The sequence below is a fragment of the Lynx rufus genome, unplaced genomic scaffold, assembly GCF_022079265.1.
Source record: "Lynx rufus isolate CCGP_SWC_20201006 ecotype Redwood Valley unplaced genomic scaffold, mLynRuf1.p SCAF_1, whole genome shotgun sequence".
NCBI lineage: Eukaryota > Metazoa > Chordata > Mammalia > Carnivora > Felidae > Lynx > Lynx rufus.
This window is the reverse complement of record NW_025814823.1, coordinates 92,005,059-92,023,629: the sequence shown is the minus strand read 5'-3', so window position 1 is coordinate 92,023,629 and position 18,571 is coordinate 92,005,059. Positions and strand designations below refer to the sequence as shown.

General features: G+C 48.7%; 1 protein-coding gene across 5 annotated transcripts in view; it reads right to left on the bottom strand.

Moving 5' to 3' along the window:
* PHYKPL (5-phosphohydroxy-L-lysine phospho-lyase) overlaps positions 1–17,562 on the bottom strand; it is a 38,259-nt gene extending 20,697 nt beyond the window's left edge. The window contains exons 1-8 of one of the 5 annotated variants that reach the window (XM_047083232.1): positions 17,455–17,562; positions 16,463–16,581; positions 15,249–15,408; positions 11,156–11,230; positions 10,496–10,583; positions 10,302–10,418; positions 8,871–8,953; positions 8,401–8,626 (exon numbers count right to left, since the gene is read on the bottom strand). In XM_047083232.1, the coding sequence (XP_046939188.1) occupies positions 8,401–8,626; positions 8,871–8,953; positions 10,302–10,418; positions 10,496–10,583; positions 11,156–11,230; positions 15,249–15,408; positions 16,463–16,581; positions 17,455–17,513 (927 nt within the window). In that variant the 5' untranslated portion in view covers positions 17,514–17,562. Of the gene's footprint in view, positions 1–8,400; positions 8,627–8,870; positions 8,954–10,301; positions 10,419–10,495; positions 10,584–11,155; positions 11,231–15,248; positions 15,409–16,462; positions 17,109–17,454 lie in introns of those variants that run through there. The other 4 variants (XM_047083257.1, XM_047083223.1, XM_047083239.1 and 1 more) reach the window with 4 other exon arrangements.
* Positions 17,563–18,571: the final 1,009 nt, after the last annotated feature.

Here is an 18,571-nt window from a genome sequence, read left to right as displayed (position 1 = left end):
AACTTTAAAAACATTTTTTTAAATGTTTATTTATGTTTGAGAGAGAACGTGAGTGGGGGAGGGGCAGTGAGAGAGGGAGACACAGGATCCAAAGCAGGATCCAGGCTCTGAGCTGTCAGCATAGAGCCTGACACGGGGCTCGAACTCACAAACTACGGGATCATGACCTAAGCCAAAGATGGATGCTTAACTGATGAGCCATCCAGGCACCCTGAGGATCCAACTCTTGATTTCAGCTCAGGTCATGATCCCAGGGTCATGGTATTGAGCCCTGCATCAGGCTCTGCACTGAGCATGGACCTTGCTTAAGATATTCTCTCTCTCTCTCTCTCTCTCTCTCTTCCTCTGCCCCTCTCACCCAGTTATGCATGCTCTAAAATAAAAACTTGTAAAAAATTAAAGATTCTTACAACTCAGCAAAAAGAGATAAGTAACCCAATTAAAAAAATGGGCAAAGGACAATGAGTAGACATTTCCTAAAGAATATATATAAATGGTCAATTAACTATATAAAAAGATGCTCAGCATCACTAGCCATGAGGGAAATGCAAACCACAATGAAGTACTATTTCACACTCACTAGGATGGCTATCATAAAAGACAGAAAATAACAATTCTGGAGAGGATATGGAGAAATTGGAACCCCTATACATTGTGGGCGGGCATGTAAAGTGGTACAGCTGCTTGGACAAAGTCTGTCATTTCTCAAAAAGTTAAACCTAGGGTTGCCATACGATCCAGCAAGTCTACTCACAGGTGCCTACTCAGTAGAACTGAATATATATGTCCAAACAAACATATGTACACACATGTTCACTGCAGCATTATTCATAAGAGCCAAGAAGGGGAAATGTTGATTAATGGAAGAATGGAAAAATGCAATGTGGCATTATTCATACAACGGAATTATTATTCATCCACAAAAGAGAATGAAGTACTGATTCATGCTATAACATGGATGAACCTTGAAAATATTCTGTGTGACAGAAGTCAGACACAAAAGGCCACATGTGTGATTTCATTTATATGAAATCCATTTATAAGAACAGACATATCCATTGAGATAGAAAGGACAGTGACTGCCAGGACTTACAGAGGGAAGGCAACCGGGAGTGGCTGCTAACGGGTATGGGCCTGCTTTCTGGGTGATGGAAATGTTCCAGAATTAAGACAGTACTGATGGTGGTACAACTTGGTGAGTACACTAAAAACCACTGAATTTTTATTTAAAGTTTGTTTATTTAAGTCATCTCGACACCCCACATGGGGCTCAAACCCACAACCCTGAGATCAAGAGTTGCATATTCCACCAACTGAGCCAGCCAGATACCCCCTAGCTAAAATATTTAAATATAAGGCCCTGATAAAAAATATTCTTAGGCACACAAGATCGCAGAAGTTCTGCAATATAAAGGCTTACACTGAAAATGATTTGAGATGGAATACTTTTAATACAGATACTATTAAAAGAGAAAAGCATGATAAACTGAAATTATAAATGAAGATGTTAGCAACAGGCCTAAATATACCAATAATTACATTAAATTTAAATTGTCTTAAGTAATCACTTTTAAAGTAAAATATTAACAAGTTTACACCAAAACCCCCCAAATTCTAGATATATATTCAATAAAAGAAACGCATCTAAAGCTGACTGAAAGGTGGACTCATAGCAGATAAAATGTGATTTAAGACCCAACATCATTATTAGGAATGGAAAAGATTACTCTTTGTGATAAAGATTCAATTCCTGGAAAATTGACTACTGTCTTACACCATACACAAAAATTAACTCAAAATGGATTAAAGATTTGAATATAAGACCTGAAACCATAAAACTCTGAGAAGAAAACATACCTGATAAGTTCCTTGACACCAGTCTTGGCAATTTTCTGGATTTAACACCAAAAGCAAAGGCAACAAAATAAACGAGTGGGACTACATCAGACTAAAAAGCATCCGCACAGCGGAGGAAACCATCAACAAAATGAAAAGGCAACTGACCAAATGGGAGAAAATATTTGCAAATCATGTATTTGATAAGGAGCTAATAGTCAAAATATATACAGAATACACACAACTCAATAGCCAAAAAACAAACAATATGATTAAAAAATGGGCATTAAAAGATCTGAACAGACATTTTCCCAAGAGGACACACAGATGGCCAACAGGTACACAAAGAGGTGCCCAACATCACCAGTCATCAGGGGAATGTAAATCAAACTGTGGTATTACCTCGTACCTGGGAGAATGGCTATTACCAAGAAGATAAGAAATAGCAAACGTTGGTGAGGATGTGGAGAAAAGGGGACCTTTGTGTACTGTTGGTGGGAATGCAAATAGGGGGAGCCACTATGGAAAACCGAACAGAAGTTCCTCAAAAATTAAAACTAGAATGATCAGGGGCACCTGGGTGTCTGAGTCAGTTGAGCCTCTGACTTCTGCTCAGGTGGCGATCTTGTGGTTCATGAGTTAGAGCCCCACATCAGGCTTGCTGCTGTCAGCCTGTCAGTGCAGAGCCCATTTCGGGTCCTCTGTCCCCCTCTCTCTGCCCCTCCCCTGCTTGCACTCTCCCCCAAATGAATAAATATTTAAAAAAAAAAAAAAAGAACTACCATATGATCCAGCAATTCCACTTCTGGGTATTTATCCAAGGGAAACATAAACACTATCTCAGAGATATCTGCACCCCACCATGTTTCTTGCAGCACAATTTTCAATAGCTAAGACAGAGAAGCAATCTAAATGTCCATTCATGGTTGAATGGATACAGAAAATGTGGTATATATTCACAATGGAATATTATCCCACCATAAAAAAAAGAAGGAAATCTTGCCATTTGTGACAACATACCCTGTACCTTGAGGACATTATGCTAAGTGACATAAGTCAGACAGAGAAAGACAAATAATATATCTCACTTATTTGTGGAATCAAAACTAAAAGCAAAAAACAAACCCAAGATGGAACCTTAGATACAGAGAACATATTGGTAGTTGCCAGAGGTGAGAGGGTGGGGGTTGGGCAAAATTAGTGAAGTTGGTCTAAAGTTACAAACTTCCAATTACAAAATAAATAAGTTCTGGGGGCATAATGTACAGAATGGTTACCATAGTTAACAATACTCTGCTGTATTTTTGAAAAACCTAGAGCTGAATATTGCAGTGGTCCTCACTTTAAATTTAATTAATTAATTAATTAATTTTTCTGAGAGAGTGAGCATGTAAGTGCACGTGAGCAGGGGAGGGAGAGAGAAGGAGAAAGAGAATCCCCAGCAGGCTTCATGCTCAGCATGGAGCCCAACGTGGGGTTCAATCTCACAACTGTAAGATCATGACTTGAGCAGAAATCAAGAGTCAGAGGCTTAACCAACTGAACCACCCAGGTGCCTCAGCCCTCACATTGTAGAACTTAGAATCCCTTTACACTCTCAAAAATTACTGAGGAACCCAAAGAGCTTCTGTTTATATGGGTTATATCTATTAATATTTACTGGATAGAAATTAAAACCTGGAAATCTGAATAATTAATGTTAAGAAAATTAGTGTTAAATTAATTTTTGTTAGGGGCACCTAGGTGGCTTAGTCGGTTAAGCGTCCGACTTTGGCTCAGGTCATGATCTCAGGGTTCGTGGGTTTGGGCCCCTCATCGGGCTCTATTATGACAGCTTGGAGCCCGGAGCCTGCTTCAGATTCTGTGTTCCCTCTCTCTGCCCCTCCCCCCCTTGCACTCTTCTCTCTCTCTCTCAAAAAAAAAAAAAACCCAAAAAAACCCAAAAACATTAAAAAAGAGATGAAATGAAAATCTATACCAAATACAATCCTTGATGGACAAGTATTATAAATATTCTTATAAACTGGACAAGTATGCCCACTATCACCATTGGTTGTCAACTATGTATTGGAAGTCTCACCCAGTATAATCAAACAACTGCCATTTTTTTGAGAGGATATGATTTTTTACATAGGAACAAAGAAGAAAAGGTCTGCCTATAAATTACTAGAAGTGATAGAACAGTTTAGCAAGAGAATGGATAAAAAAATTAATATACAAAAGTCCACATTTTATACAGCAGCAGCAAAGAGTATACAGATAAAGAGAGGTCATCTTTTATGATAGAAAGTTTCAAATATCTAGGAATAAATTTAATAATGTGTAAGATCTCTGTGGGGGAATTTGTAAAACATGGAGAGGTATGCCATGTTCATGGGTAGCAAGATTCAATAATATACATCAATTTTTGTTTCAAATTCATCTACAGATTCAAGTGATTTCCCTATCAAAATTCCAACAGGGTTTTTCCTGTTTAAAGATAACTTTAAAATAAAACATCAGTGAAATAGTAAAGGGCCAGGATGGCCAGAACACTTCTGAAGAAGGAAAAAACAGGTCAGAGGAGAACTTTTCTACCAGACATACAGCTCATTAAGAAGTTCTAGTAATAAGGCAGTGTGGTAGAGCAACAGATAGACAAACTGACTAGAAGAACAGAAAGAAGAACCTGGAAACACACCTGTGTGCATATGAACTCTGGTTATGTAATGCAGGTAGCATGTCCGATCAGCGGGGGAACAAAGGAAGCTAAAAACATGTTATTCACATTCACAGAGATGAAATGTGATTCCTGTTTCACACCATGTACAAAAATCACCTGCAGGTGGACTAAGGGCTTGTATGTCAAAACAAAATGTTAAGATACCTAACAGAAACTGTAGATGAATACCTTGTAGACTTTAGCGGTAGGGAGAGATCTCTGAAATGAGACACAAAAATAATTATTAAAGGAAAGACTGATGTAGTCCATGCTAAAATTAAAAACTGTGGTTCAACAAAAAATATGTAAAAGAAGTAAAAGGCAAGTTATAAATGGGATGAACATATTCACAACCTACACAATTGACAAAAGACCAGTATCAAGAATACGTGTGTGTGTGCCCCTGTGTACACACACACACACAAACGCATATATACACATACACAAATGCATATACACAGGCACACAAAACTCCTGCAAATAAGTAAGAAAAGCTCTAGTAACTCAATCAAAAAATGGGCAAAAGAAAAAACAGGCATTTTGCAGAAAAGGAAACACATGGCCAATAAACATACGAAGATATCCAAAATCTATAAAGAACTAATATAACTCAACACTCAAAAAACAAATAATGCAATTAAAAAATGGGCAGAAGACACTAACGGAAATTTCTCCAAAGAAGACATCCAGATGGCCAACAGACACATGAACAGATGTTTACTGTCACTTAACACCAGGGAAATGCAAATCAAAACTACAATCAGATATCACCTCACACCTGTCAGAACGCTAAAGTCCACAACACAAGAAACAACAGGTGTTGGTGAGGATGTTGAGAAAAAGGCACCCTTGTGCACTGTTGGGAATGCAAACTGGTGCAGCCACAGTATGGAGTTTGCTCAAAAAGTTAAAAAGAGAACTGCCTTATGATCCAGCGATGGCACTACTGAGTATTTACCCAAGGTATATTAAGAACACTAATTCAAAGGGTTACATGTACCCTATGTTTATAGCAGCATTATCTACAATAGCCAAGATATAGAAGCAGCCCAAGTGTCTATCGACTGATGAACGGATAAGGAAGATGTGGTATATATAAACAATGGAATGTTATTCAGCCATAAAAAGGAATGAAATCTCACCATTTGCAACAACACGGATGGAGCTAGAAAATACAATGCTAAGCGAAATAAGTCACAGAGAAAGACAAATACCATATGACTATGACTTCACTCCTATGTGGACTTTAAGAAACAAAACAGACAAGCAAAGGGGGAAAAAAGGGAGAGAGAGAAACAAACCAAGAAACAGACTCTTAACTAAAGAGAACAAACTGAAGGTTATCAGAGAGGAGGTGGGTGGGGGTGGGGGAAATAGGTGATGGGGATTAAGGAGCACACTTGTCACGATGGGTGTCACATTGGGTGTTGTATGGAAGCACTGAATCACTATATTGTACCCTTGAAACTAACATTATACTGTATGTTAACTAACTAGAATTTAAATAAAAACTTAAAAACATATGAAGAGATGTTTCACGTAATTTGAAACCAGGGGATGGCATATCAAGAATACTCCCTGACATGAGGGGCTACCATTTTAACCCTACTTTCCCGGCAAATGTTAAAAGGCATTTGAGAGGAAGTAGACCCACAGAATCTCTTACCCGCCACAGGCAGGATGCTAACTTGTGACCTACTGTGGAAAACAGATGTCATCATCTGTTAAAATGGAGGTGAACACAGACCCCCATGACCTAGCAATTACACTTGTAGGGTCTATTCCTAAGACAGACTCTTGCACATGTAAAACAGAAACTTATAAAAGTTATTTATAGCAGCAAAAAACATGGGGACAACCCCAGAGCACATCAAGAGGAATGGACAAATAAGCCAGGGCCCATTCATATGGTGGGGATAGTATAAAGCAGTCAAAACAAACTTCAGGGGTGCCTTGGTGGCTCAGTCGGTTAAGCGTCTGACTCTTCGTTTCAGCTCAGGTCATGATCTCAGGTTTCATGAGTTCAAGCTTTGAGATGGGCTCTGTGCTGACAGTATGGAGCCTGCTTAGGATTCTCTCTCAACCCCTCTCTCTGTGTCCCTCCCCACCCCCCCCACCCCCACCCCGGAATGTCTCTGTCTCTTCAAAGTAAACACATACCCTTAAAGCAACAACAAACTTCAGTGACAAGCAATGTGGACAATTCTTAGTGACTTAATGTTAGGTGAAAAAAACAAATCTCCAAAGACAACACACAGCATGATACACGGTTTATAAGGTTAAAAAAACAACCAGAATAAATAATGAACGTGGTGATGGTTACCGGGGTGGCAGAGGCAATGAGATGGGACTGGGGAGCAACCATACGGGTAGATGCAGGTTACTGTCCAGGTCCTAACTTTCATTTGGAATAATGGCTTCTTGGATGCTTATTACATAAACAAAAGTACCTGGATAGCTGGCTAATGATGAGAGGACCGTGCAGGGACAGAGGATGAGTCTTCATGAACCATGGTTTGTATGATCTAACTATGGGCACTTCAGGTTAAGCCAAAGAAATAAAAACCCAGATCTGTCTTTCAGCCCTCACAACACACTCCTTCCTGCTCCCAGGGCTGCTCCTCCCTGTTCCCCCAGACGCCCCACTCACAGGACACCCCTTCTCCGCCCTCCCTCCCACATCCCTCGTCCCTTGTGCTGTCCCCGAATGCAAACTGTCCACGCCTCCAAGGTCAGGTGTCTACAGGTCTGGTCCAGGGCAGGAGCTCTATCTGCGTGTCTCCTGGACACAAAGTGACGATTTGCCAAACCATCAGCCCTCACCCTTAACGACCTCTGCCAACTTTTGCCCACCTTGCCCAATCCTGACATGTTTCAGCCCCAATTTGAACTGGCTCTTTTTTGAGAAGTCATAGTGAGTTCTTCCCTCGACGCTGTCCCTGCCCATGTCCTCCCTGTGGCCTGTGCCCAGACTTGGGTCTTCCTGTCTTAGACAAGATCCTTCTGGATCCGTTTCCCCACCTCTGGTTCTTTCTCTACACTGATCACCAGAGATCCTTCTCGAGTGTATTTCAGACCTCATCTGTCCCCAGTTAAAACCCTTCCATGGCTTGTCATGGCTCGTCACTGACGTCAGGATGGGTCGTGACTCCTCAGCTCTTTCTGAGGAAGCCCCTGCTGATGACCGTGCTCCCCTCACCCCCTGTATGTTCTCTCAGTGCCGCTGAACTTAGGGAAAGCTCTCCAGCCTCCCCCTCCCACAAGGACAGGGAGCCATGCCCTCCTCAAAGCTCCAACTGGAATGTTAACTCTGCTCCCAGACCACTAGTCACCCAGACAGATGGAGCTCCTCACACATCTGCATCAGCTCAGGCACAGGGCCTGACACCCAGCAGGGAGAGAGGGCCTCTTGTATTCATTCTGCATACTTTACAAGGCACTGTCTCTTGAGACAGCTTTTAGATTGATGCGAGTTTTTAAAAGGTGTGTGGGGCACCTGGGTGGCTCAGTTGGTTGAGCGTCAGACTTTGGCTCAGGTCATGATCTTACTGATCTTGGTTTGTGGGTTTGAGCCCCACAACGGGCTCTGCACTGACAGCATGGAGCCTGCTTGGGACTCTGTCTCCCTCTCTCTCTGCCCCTCCTCTGCTCAAGCTCTCTCTCTCAAAAATAAAGAAACAATAAAAAAAAAAATTAAGGTTGTGTATATTTTTCCCTCTGACCTACAGTAACCCCCAAGGACAGCATCTTAGAAATCTGTGCACTGGGCACAGTGCTAGGCCTGTGGCCTTTGCTCTTTAAGGACCACCAGGGTGAGGCCCGCAGGACACACGATGCTCCCTTGCCCTGGAGCCTTCACTCACCGTGTTGAAGTATTCGACGCCGGTGGCTTCAAATGCCCTTGCCACAGCTTGGGTTGTGGCCACACAGGCTACGGGGTGGCCATTGCCGATGGACTTGCCCATGGTGACGATGTCAGGGACAAAGTCTTCTCCTTGCAGTTGGAAGGCCCAGAAGTGCTGGCCCACTCGGCCAAAGCCCACTTGAATCTCGTCTGCGACAAAGACCCCTCCGGCCCTGTGGATGTGCCTGTGGCAGAGGACAGATGGCTGACTGGGTCTGCGATAAGGAGGATCAGACCAGGAGCTCGGGGGTCTTGGACCCTGAACCCTGGCTCTGCCAGCACTAAGGTGGGGGCCTTAGGCAGGTGGCTGGCTTTCTCAGAGCCACCATTTCTTCTCAAAGTTCTGGCCAAGAGGCCAAGCTGAGGCTGGAATTTGGAACAAAGGTCGGGAAACCCCATTATTACAGCCCTGCCATCTCAGCTACTCACTCTGCCACTTCCTGGAAGAAGCCGGCAGGGGGGATGATCTGTCCTCCCACGCTGGGCAGAGACTCTGCAAAGAACGCTGCAATCTGTGGACGAGACAGGATGCTGGGGATACCACTGTGGAGGCACTGAGTGGCAGGCAGAGCATGTCCTGCCAATGCTGGCTCAGCACTGGCTCCAAGCAGGACCAGTCACCAGCGTGGTTGTGTGGCCATTTCAGGCTCCAGGTCACATCTGGCCTGTGACCGGGTTTGCTCTGGGGCCGCAAACCAACTCTTACTGCATGGAGTTCTCCAGACCCTTTGTACGCAGCATGTCCCAGGTTTCTCCCCATCGGACTGTTCCTTCCCTGCTCCTCCCTGGTGACTCCCATCACCCCCACCGAGGGAAACTCAGCCCCCAGCCCTGATCCAGCCTCTTCCTTCATCCAGTCAGCATGGCCTCTGCCTCTCCAGCGTCTGTGCGCACGCTCAGCCCCTCCACCTGGACACACCTGCCTCCTGGCATATCTGTCACTTTCTGCCTTGGCCTCCTGCAGATGCCACCTGGTGGGATGCCTCTGGCAGTCCATCCTCCATCGGCCACCAGGGTGAGCCTCAGCTCAGTCGCCAAACTCATCACTGTCCTGTGTAAAGCACTTTCATGACCCCATTTCTTACAGCTGTGACCTCCAAGCTATGTTTAGTCCTAGAGCTGCTTCAGAGGCTACCGCCCAGATGAAGGAAGGACTGATGGAGTAGGAAACAGTCTCTTTTCTGCTTTTATGTAAGTGCAGGCAAAGCATCTGAAATGCACACGCCGAGCAACCCTGATCTGGTCCTGCCAGGCTTTCTGGCTTCATAGCCTGCTGCTCTTTGCTGTGTGTCCTGTGTTCAGCTGTCACTGCTGCAGCAAGACTTTCCGGAGAGCCCTCCCACCAACAGCTAACTCCGTCCAGCGGTCCCCGTGGCCACTGCTCTCCCAGTGCACACCCATCTCTCCTGTCTCTGCCCCTGAACTCCACAGCCACTACAACACGGGGGCAGGGCCTCCTCACGGCCTCAGGCTGGCCCCATTCAAATGCACCCCTGGTCTTACTGCTCTCTGGCCTCCAGCCCTCTTGCACTGCCCTTGTAGGCCTACATTCTGCCTGCTTCTCTAAGCTCATTTCCTGCCAGCTCAGCCAGGCCCCACGGTGATGTCTGCCTGGGTTGCCCCATGCCCCCTGAGTGCTAACCCCTCTGCACGGAACCGTCCAGCCAGGGGCCTCTGGACTGCTGTAACACTCAGCACGTACCTTTATCTAGACTGTCTGCTGAGCAGCTAACCCCCCCCCCCAACTAGATTCCTAATGGGGGGGCCCAGTTCCAGTTTCTCCCAGGGTCCCCGGTATCTAGTACTGGGTTGAAATGCCAGCCGCTGTTCGATTCACGGGACCTGTGCAGACACAGTTACCTTCCTGCCCTTTTCCTGTACGCTGTTCACCACGCGTTCCACCTCGCTGGCATAGGCCCCAGCCGGATTGGGGTGGTCCTCCCGGTAAAGACCCCGGTAGGTGTCTGGGAGAGGTGCCTGTGGGAGTGACAGCGCCGTGTCATCCAGGCTGGGGGGGTGAGCACCGACCTGTTGCCCACTTGGGCAGTGCATACCACATGGACCCACTCCTTCTGGCCATCCAGGTCTCGGAACTTGTAGGGGCTGATGTCAATCAGGGAGCTCAGGTGACCGTGATAAGCACTGAGGAGAAGAACGGAGGGGGCTCAGGAACGAGTACTCCATGGCCCAGTCCCGACCAACGTCCATCCACCTCAGGAGACACAGGGAAGACCAACCTTTCCAACACAGCCCCCAACTCCTGGGGCTGGGAACCAGCACAGGCCTTGGAGCCGGTAAGACTTCCCATATGACCGCTTACTAGCTAGAATGGTGGCTAATCGGTTAACCTCTCTGGGTTCAGTTCTGTCTGCTGAGAAGTGGGGGGCGGGGGGTTCTCCTTCAGAACTGTCATTAATGCTCTAGCCCTGGGCCTGGGCCTGGTGCACAGCAGATACTCAATACCATCAGGGCTGTTTTAATACCAAACTGTGGGACCCATTCTCACCACCTTACAAAGCATTTTCTGCTGCCAGAAGAGAGGCCCTGGGGGAAAGAGCCCCCTGGTGTATGTAGGGGTGTCTCTATGGCCGGGTCTTCATGTTTCCCTCCAGTAGCCCAGGCCCCTCCTCATCTTCCTGCCCAAGGCATTCAAAGCTGGAGCCTCAGTGATCCCCAGTAAGTGGTGGCCCCAGGCTTCTGGAAATGGCACTTACTGGTCTAAAACCACCACGTCCCAATGTCCCGTGTACTGGCGGGCCAGCCTCAGGGCCAGGTCATTGGCTTCTGACCTATGAAAGAAAAGGTGGGCCCCGCTCAGACTGCTGTCCAAGGGCTTTCCTCCTGGATACCTGCTTCCTACAGGGAAGTCCAGAGGGAAAGAAAAGCCCTGCCAGCAGCAAGAAGATTCTCAGGGCACCATTTGTGACTCATTTGAGTTCATTCACTCAATCAACATTTTATCAAATGTGCTAGGAGCTGGGGTGGGGGCTAGAAATAGTAAGGAAAATAGGTCCTGGCTCTTCTGGAGCTTTCTACATTCTAGTAGGTATCATGAAAGCAAAATAAACAAAGAATGATCATTTTCATAAGTGCCCCAAGAGAACCACGTAGGGCCTCAATTGTGTCCCCCCAAATTCTTATGATGCCAAGCTACTGAAGCCCTAACCCCTACCACCTAAGAATGTGACTATTTAACATAAATGTATATGAATTAACATTTATTTATTTTTGAAAGACAGAGACAGAGTGAAAGTAGGAGAGGGGCAGAAAGCGGGGGGGAGACATAGAATCTGAAGCAGGCTCCAGGCTCTGAGCTGTCAGCACAGAGCCTGATGTGGGGCTGGAACCCAGAAACACAAGATCATAACCTGAGCCAAAGTCAGACACTCAACTGACTGAGCCACCTAGGCGCCCCTAAATTTATATAAATTAAAATGAGGCTGTCAGGGTGGGCCCTAATCCAATCTGACTAGTGTCCTTATACGAAGAGGAAACGTGGGCACACAGAGACACAAGAGGCGTGGACGCCAAGAAGAAAGACCAAGTGAGGACACAGCCAGAAGGTGGCCATTTACAAACCAAGAAGAGAGGCCTCAAAGAAGTCAAACCTGCTGACATTTTATTCTTGGATTCTGGCCTCCAGGAGTAGGAGAAATAAATTTGTTATTCAAGCCTCCCAGCCTGTGGCATTTTGTCATGGCAGCCCTGACTATCTAAAGGGGTCAGGGAAAACCTCTGTGAGGAGACACCACCAGAACTGAGTCCCCAGAGGGAAGTTTCTAGGCAGAGTGAGCAGCACATGCAAGGGACATGTGCAGGAAAAGTGCTCGGTGTGCTCAGGGAACCGAGACGCACAAGGGAGGCAAGGGGCAGCATGGGAGAGGAAGTGGGGAGACACGCAGGGGCCCCACACACAGGACCTTGGAAGGCGCCTAGATTTTCTTCTCAGTGCCATGCCAAGCTACTGAAGAGTTTTTTATTTTTATTTATAGTAAAACCTTGGATTGTGAGTAACTTGTTCTGTGAGTGTTCTGCAAGATGAGCAAACATTTCTAACAAATTTTAACTTGATAAATGAGCAATGTCTTATGAGTGGTATGAGACACTGAATGTCACATGATCACAACTGAGCCAACGGTTCTTGAAATTTGCTTTGACATGCAAGTGCTTTGGATTACAACCATGTTTCTGGAATGAATTATGCTTGCGAACCAAGGTTTTGCTGTATTTGTTTTTTTTAAAGATTTATTTTATTTATTTATTAAAAAAAATTTTTTAATGTTTATTTATTATTGAGAGACAGAGAGAGACAGAGCATGAGCATAGGAGGGGCAGAGAGAGGAGGAGACACAGAATCTGAAGCAGGCTCCAGGCTCTGAGCTGTTAGCACAAAGCCTGATGCAGGGCTCGAACTCACAAACTGTGAGACCATGACCTGAGCCGAAGTCAGACGCTTAACCGACTGAGCCACCCAGGCACCTCAAGATTTATTTTATTTTTAGAGAGAGAGAGAATGCAAGCAGGGGAGAGGAGCAGAGGGAGAGAGAAAGAATCTCAAGCAGGCTCCACACTCAGCACAGAGCCTGACATGAGGCTTGATCCCACAACCCTGAGGTCACGACCTGAACCGAAATCAAGAGGACACTTAATCGACAGAGCCACCCAGGTGCCCTGCTACTGAAGAGTTTTAATCTGAGAAGGGACGTGAATCAGCTCCCATCTGAGGAGGCAGCCTCCGGCTGTGTGGGCCTAATGGAGTAAAAGGGGAAGAGACAAGAGCTAAGGACACCCAGCTCAGAGCAGATGGTGGCCATGGAGAACAGAAAGAGGGACAGAGGCAGAAGACAACTTGGGGACAGATGAAGCAGGCTTGCTGTAGGATTGGGAGGAGGGTGTGTGGTTCCTGCCTGGAGGAGAGATGCAGATAGTGTTGCCATTTACGAGGTGAGACAGGGTCGGGGTGGCGGGGGGAGGGTGTCCTCCTGAGAATGCCAGTGACAGCCAGTGCCGTGGTCCCATACCAGGTGTTGGCAGAAGACAACCAACTCCTTTTGGACCCATCGAGTTGGAGATGTTCCAGAAGTGGGCATTTAGAACCTTGGGGCTGGAACACATGGGAAGCATCCGGGCTTGAGACACAAATTTGGGAGTCATTAGCACGTGAACATGGAAAGACTTGGAAATGGATGAGATCACACAGGGAGAGGGCTCAGGACCAGCCCCAAAGAAGAGGAGAAGCGATTGGCAGAGGAGACCAAGGGGTGGCCAGAGGCTGGTGGAAACCGGGAGTGTGCAGCATCCTGGAAGCGAGACTAGAAAGCACTTCTGGAGAGTGGTGATGCTGTCAACATTGCCGAGAGATAGTGTAAGGCAAGAGCAGCAAAGAGACCACTGGATTTGGCAACGTGGAAGTTGCTGGAATCCAGAGTGCATGTGATGGAATAAACCAGCAAACGTCCCTGACCCCACTGCCCAGGAAGCTCTCACTCCTGGACCCAGCTCTCTGCTCTTCCCTAATAAGCTCTGGTTCTGGCCTAACCCCAAGCTGGGTCCTTTCTTTGAACTACTATTTCCTTATCTGCAAACTGAAGATGGGAGCTTCTGCATCCTAGAAATTACCAAGGTGTGGCGGCGGGGGTGGGGGGGGTACTGATGAATGAAAATGACAGTGGGGCATCTGAGTGGCTCAGTCGGTTAAGCATCCAACTTCGGCTCAGGTCATGATCTCACAGTTCATGAGTTCGAGCCCCACGTCAGGCTCTGGGCTGACAGCTCAGAGCCTGGATCCCCCTTCAGATTCTGTGTCTCCCTTTGTCTGCCCCTCTGCTGCTTGCACTCTGTCTCTCGCATGGTCTCAAAAATAAATAAACATTAAAAAAAAAAAAAAGAAAATGACAGTGATGATGGTAACACTCATTACTATAACCCAAATGCCATGACTCAGTTTGTTGGAGTGTTCTGTCCCAGGCAAGGCTGGGCCAGACCTACGTACACATCATCATCTGCTGTTTCTGTCCCCGCTGCCACTCCTAGCGTTAGCTACCATCACCTGCTACCTGGCTGCTGAATTGGTGCCTAATGGGGTCCATTCTTGCTCTTCTCCAGCCCCGATGACATCACTTGCCTGATTAAAACCCTCAGATGGCTTCCCAGTGTTCTCAGGATAAAAACAAATTCCTCACTTGGAATGTGTCAGCTCATACCCTCTCCTCTCCCTTTGGGTCCTCAAGTGTGCCAGATGCCATGCCCTGACTGCTGCAGGGCCTTTGCACAGGCTGAGCAACCCTGACGTGAATACTTCTGGTGAAGTGGGCAGCTTCCTTCCTGCTCATCAGCTCTTTGCCTGATAGAGAAGTCTTCCCTGACCCTCTGCTGGCAGGCTTGGGCCCCTCACCGCTTCTCTGCCTCATCAGGTCCCTTCCTTCTCCTGAGACAATCACCTCTGCATTTCTGTGAAGGACCAGTTGATGTTTCTGTTCCTTACTGAGCGAGCTGAGGGCAGGGATTTTGGCTATACCCCCCAGCTGGGCCTGTGTATTCATAAGGCAGAAGTAAAGGAACATATTACCTAGGTAAGCCCCCAAGACAATCGTGGAGACAATCATGCAACAGAGGTACTGGCATGCCTTACTAAGAGACCAGAAAACTGGGATCTGACAGAGTGAGCACCAGGGTCTACAGAGGGGAGTGTGGGCTCCCGACTCAGCAAGGGCAAGGCTGCCTTGCTCCCAGTGCTTGCTGGGTCAGCCACACTAGGTTTCAATAGGTGAGCAATTCTGTCTACACCACCGGCCGAAGTCCACTTACCCAGAATTCAGGAAATAAAACACAGAGAGCTTCTCCGGCAGGGTCTCTGATAGCCTCTGTGCATAATCCACGATGTTGTCGTGCAGGTACCGGCTGTTGGTGTTCAGCACCTGGTTTTGTTCGTGCGCTGCTTGGACCACGAGAGGATGGCAGTGCCCAACTGGAAGAGGGCCACCAATGTCACATAGTGGCTCTGCTCAGCCAGCCCCACCGGGCCTCCCCCAGCTGTAGTCCATAAATCCAGCCAGAGGAGAGCAGTTGTGAGGGAGAGGCAGAGAGGAAAGAGGCGAGTCTGAAGACGGGGTGTGTGGTGTGTATGTATGTATGTGCCAGAGAGGCCAGTTCTAGAAAGGAGTCCCAGAGATTTGGACAAAAGAAAAAGTTTGTTGGCAGAAACCCTATCTAGAAAATCCGTGTCTGTAAGGAAGCTTCTTGAGGCCTGTTGGACAAAGACAGGATGTGGGGAGGAGTGCCTGTCGGCAGGCTTGACTTCACTAATCAATGGAGGCGGGAGGTAATGTTGATTGCCAACAGCCTGGGATTATAACAGCTCAACCTGTGTTGAGCCAGGCACACTCCAAGCAAATTATCTAAATTAATTCACTTATTCCTCTAAAACACCTTGAGATGAGTCCCTAGTATTATTGTGTCTATTTTGCAGATGAGCAAACTGAGGCACAGAGAATTAAACAACTTGCCCAAGATCATAATGTAAGTGGAGGGCAAGGATATGATGAACCCAAGCGGTTTGGGACTAGAGCCCTTGTTTTTACTATTTCATTAACCTCTAGTTTGCTTTTTGGGTCACAGACTCCTTTTCATCCCATCAGCTCTGGTGGCCCCACCTGGATAACTAAATTCCTACTTCAGTTTCCTTGCCTAGCACCTGAGAAGGTCCCTGGGGCTGAAGCCCTGCCATGATTCCCAATACTTGGCCAGAGGCCTGCTGTGTTGCTGGTCATGGTCAGGCTGACTGCTGTTCTCTGAGCTTGCCATCAGTCCCAAGTGGAACTGGACTTCCGACTGCTGTGCTGCCTGATTTAGCACAGCTACTGCTTGAAGCCTCTCCATGAGGCACACCAGAAAGACTGGGCTCCTCTGCTCAGCTCAACCCAAGTTCTCCGCACCTCTCTGCAATCTCAGGATCACCCTGGGACCAGGTTCACAGCCTCAGCCTGCTCCCCTGTCCTGCCAGCCTGAGGTAGGATACTAACCATGAGCCACATTGTTGACACAATCCAGGTATTCTGCACCCTGTTCATCGTACAAGTACTGTCCTTGGCCCCGGACAATCTTAATAGGATCCTCAGGATAAAAGAGTCTGCAAGAATCGCTGTGGGGACAGTAAGAAGTGGACAGCCATGTCTGAAGACCTGAAGGGACAAGTCCACCCACCATAGCACCTGCCCCCCACAACCCCCCAGTTTCTGGGAGGGACAAAACTTTAAGGGCACAGTGGTGCTTTCCTGCTTCCAGTCCCTCACCCATAGGTGGCTGGAAAGGAGGAAGTGATAGGGTGAGAAGCTGCTAAAACTGAAATTATTTAAGTCATGTGAAGGCTAGGCGGCCTTGCTCATTTCTGCACGTGCCCACATTAATCCCTTGGATCCCAAGGAACGGCGGCAGCTCCAGACCCACGGGGGCTCCTTAGAGCAGGGTTTCCTTGCTGGGATGCGTGTGAGGGAGGGCACCCTCGCAGGTGGCTGGAGCTCAGCTCTGAAAGGTCCTTGCCAGCCCAGTGCCTCTGCTACCCTGCTGGGTGTCAGCCCCATGTGCCACCAAGAGTCCCTCTCACAGGTTACAGGTAGGCTTTCTCTAAGGCTTCCTGGGAGACGACCCCCCATGCCCACCCTCCGTCTGAACTTTCAGTCCCTTCCTGGATCACTCTCAGGCCAGGTCCAGCTGGCGGGCCAACCCTGGGGGAGGTCCTCCCAGGTGCCAGGGCAGAGGCCTTCTCCAGGGGGCCAAGGCCGGTCAGCGGCGGCCGGTGGGGTCGGCCCGGCGCCGCAGGGCAGCCCGATGAGGACGCAGGCGGGGAGGCGGCCGCGGGGACCCCGCGGACCCGCAGCTGGCGGCTGGGTCTGTGGGGCCGGGGAGCCGGGGCCCGCGCGAGGCCCGGAGCTGAGGTCCCTGGGCTCCGCGGGCTCCGCGCCGGACGTGCGTGCGTCGTGCGTGCGCGCACCGCCCCGCGCCGCCGTCTCAGTACCTTAGCAGCCGCCGCCTCAGGGCCAGAGTCTCGGCCTTCCCGCGCCGATCGGCGGCCATGGCACCGGGCGGGCAGTTGCGCGGAGACGCAGCGCAGAGAAGCCTCTTGCACGCTCGGCCGCCAACCCCGCCCCCCGTCGCGGGCCCCGCCCCCGTCGCGGGCCCCGCCCCCGTCTCGGGCCCCGCCCCAGTCGCGGGCCCCGCCCCCCGTCGCGGGCCCCGCCCCCCGTCGCGGGCCCCGCCCCCCGTCGCGGGCCCCGCCCCCCGTCGCGGGCCCCGGGGACGCAGCGCCCGCCTCCTGCCCCTGGCACCTAGCAGTTTCCGTCTCTGGGAAGGGTTCTTGGGTGACCCCGCCGCTTTTTTCTGTCCCAGCAGGGCTCTGAGCTCAGGGCTCAGTTTCCCGCGTCTCCTTACTGGTGCATAAAATGGGTTGCCCTGTGAGTTAACTGTGAATGTGTGACTGACACCTAGCCCAGGGCCTGGTTCACAGCAGGGGCCTCAGGGCTGGAGAGGAGATTGTCAATGCTGGGGCAAGACCTAGGACTTCCCAATTTCAGGAGGGAACAGGGTCACTGCTGGGACTGACCAAGAGGGTCCTGGGCATGAGCATGACTTTCAGGGCGGCATGACTCCTGCTAGAATCCAGGGAGGGTGAACAGAGTTCTGTAAACACTGAGAGAATCGTGCAGTGTGTAGGCAGGAAGAGCGTTGGGAGGCCTGCTCAGCCTTATAGTCCGCGGCCAGGAAACTCAGGCCCAGGAAGGAAAGGGGCTTTGCTCCCAGGCACCCAGCAAGTGTGTAGCAGAGGCTGGACTCCAGCTCAGGTCTGTCTGACTCTGACGTTCAGTGCAGTGAATGAGAAGAAATGACCCCCAACGGGCTGGGAAGCTGCGCTACTAGAGGCATAGCCCCAACCGGGGTGGGGCCCTGGGACTTTCTGCCTTGACAAACCCAGAACAAGGGACTTAGGTCGAGGCCTGAGCAAGCTGAGGAAGGGGAGGTTCCTGCTGTCCCTCCTGTCACCGGTCACGATTCTCAGATCTCTGCTCTGCTCCCTTTGTTGCTGATTTCTTCATCCCTTCCCCCATGCTGGAAAATGCTTAAGGTATTTATTAAAG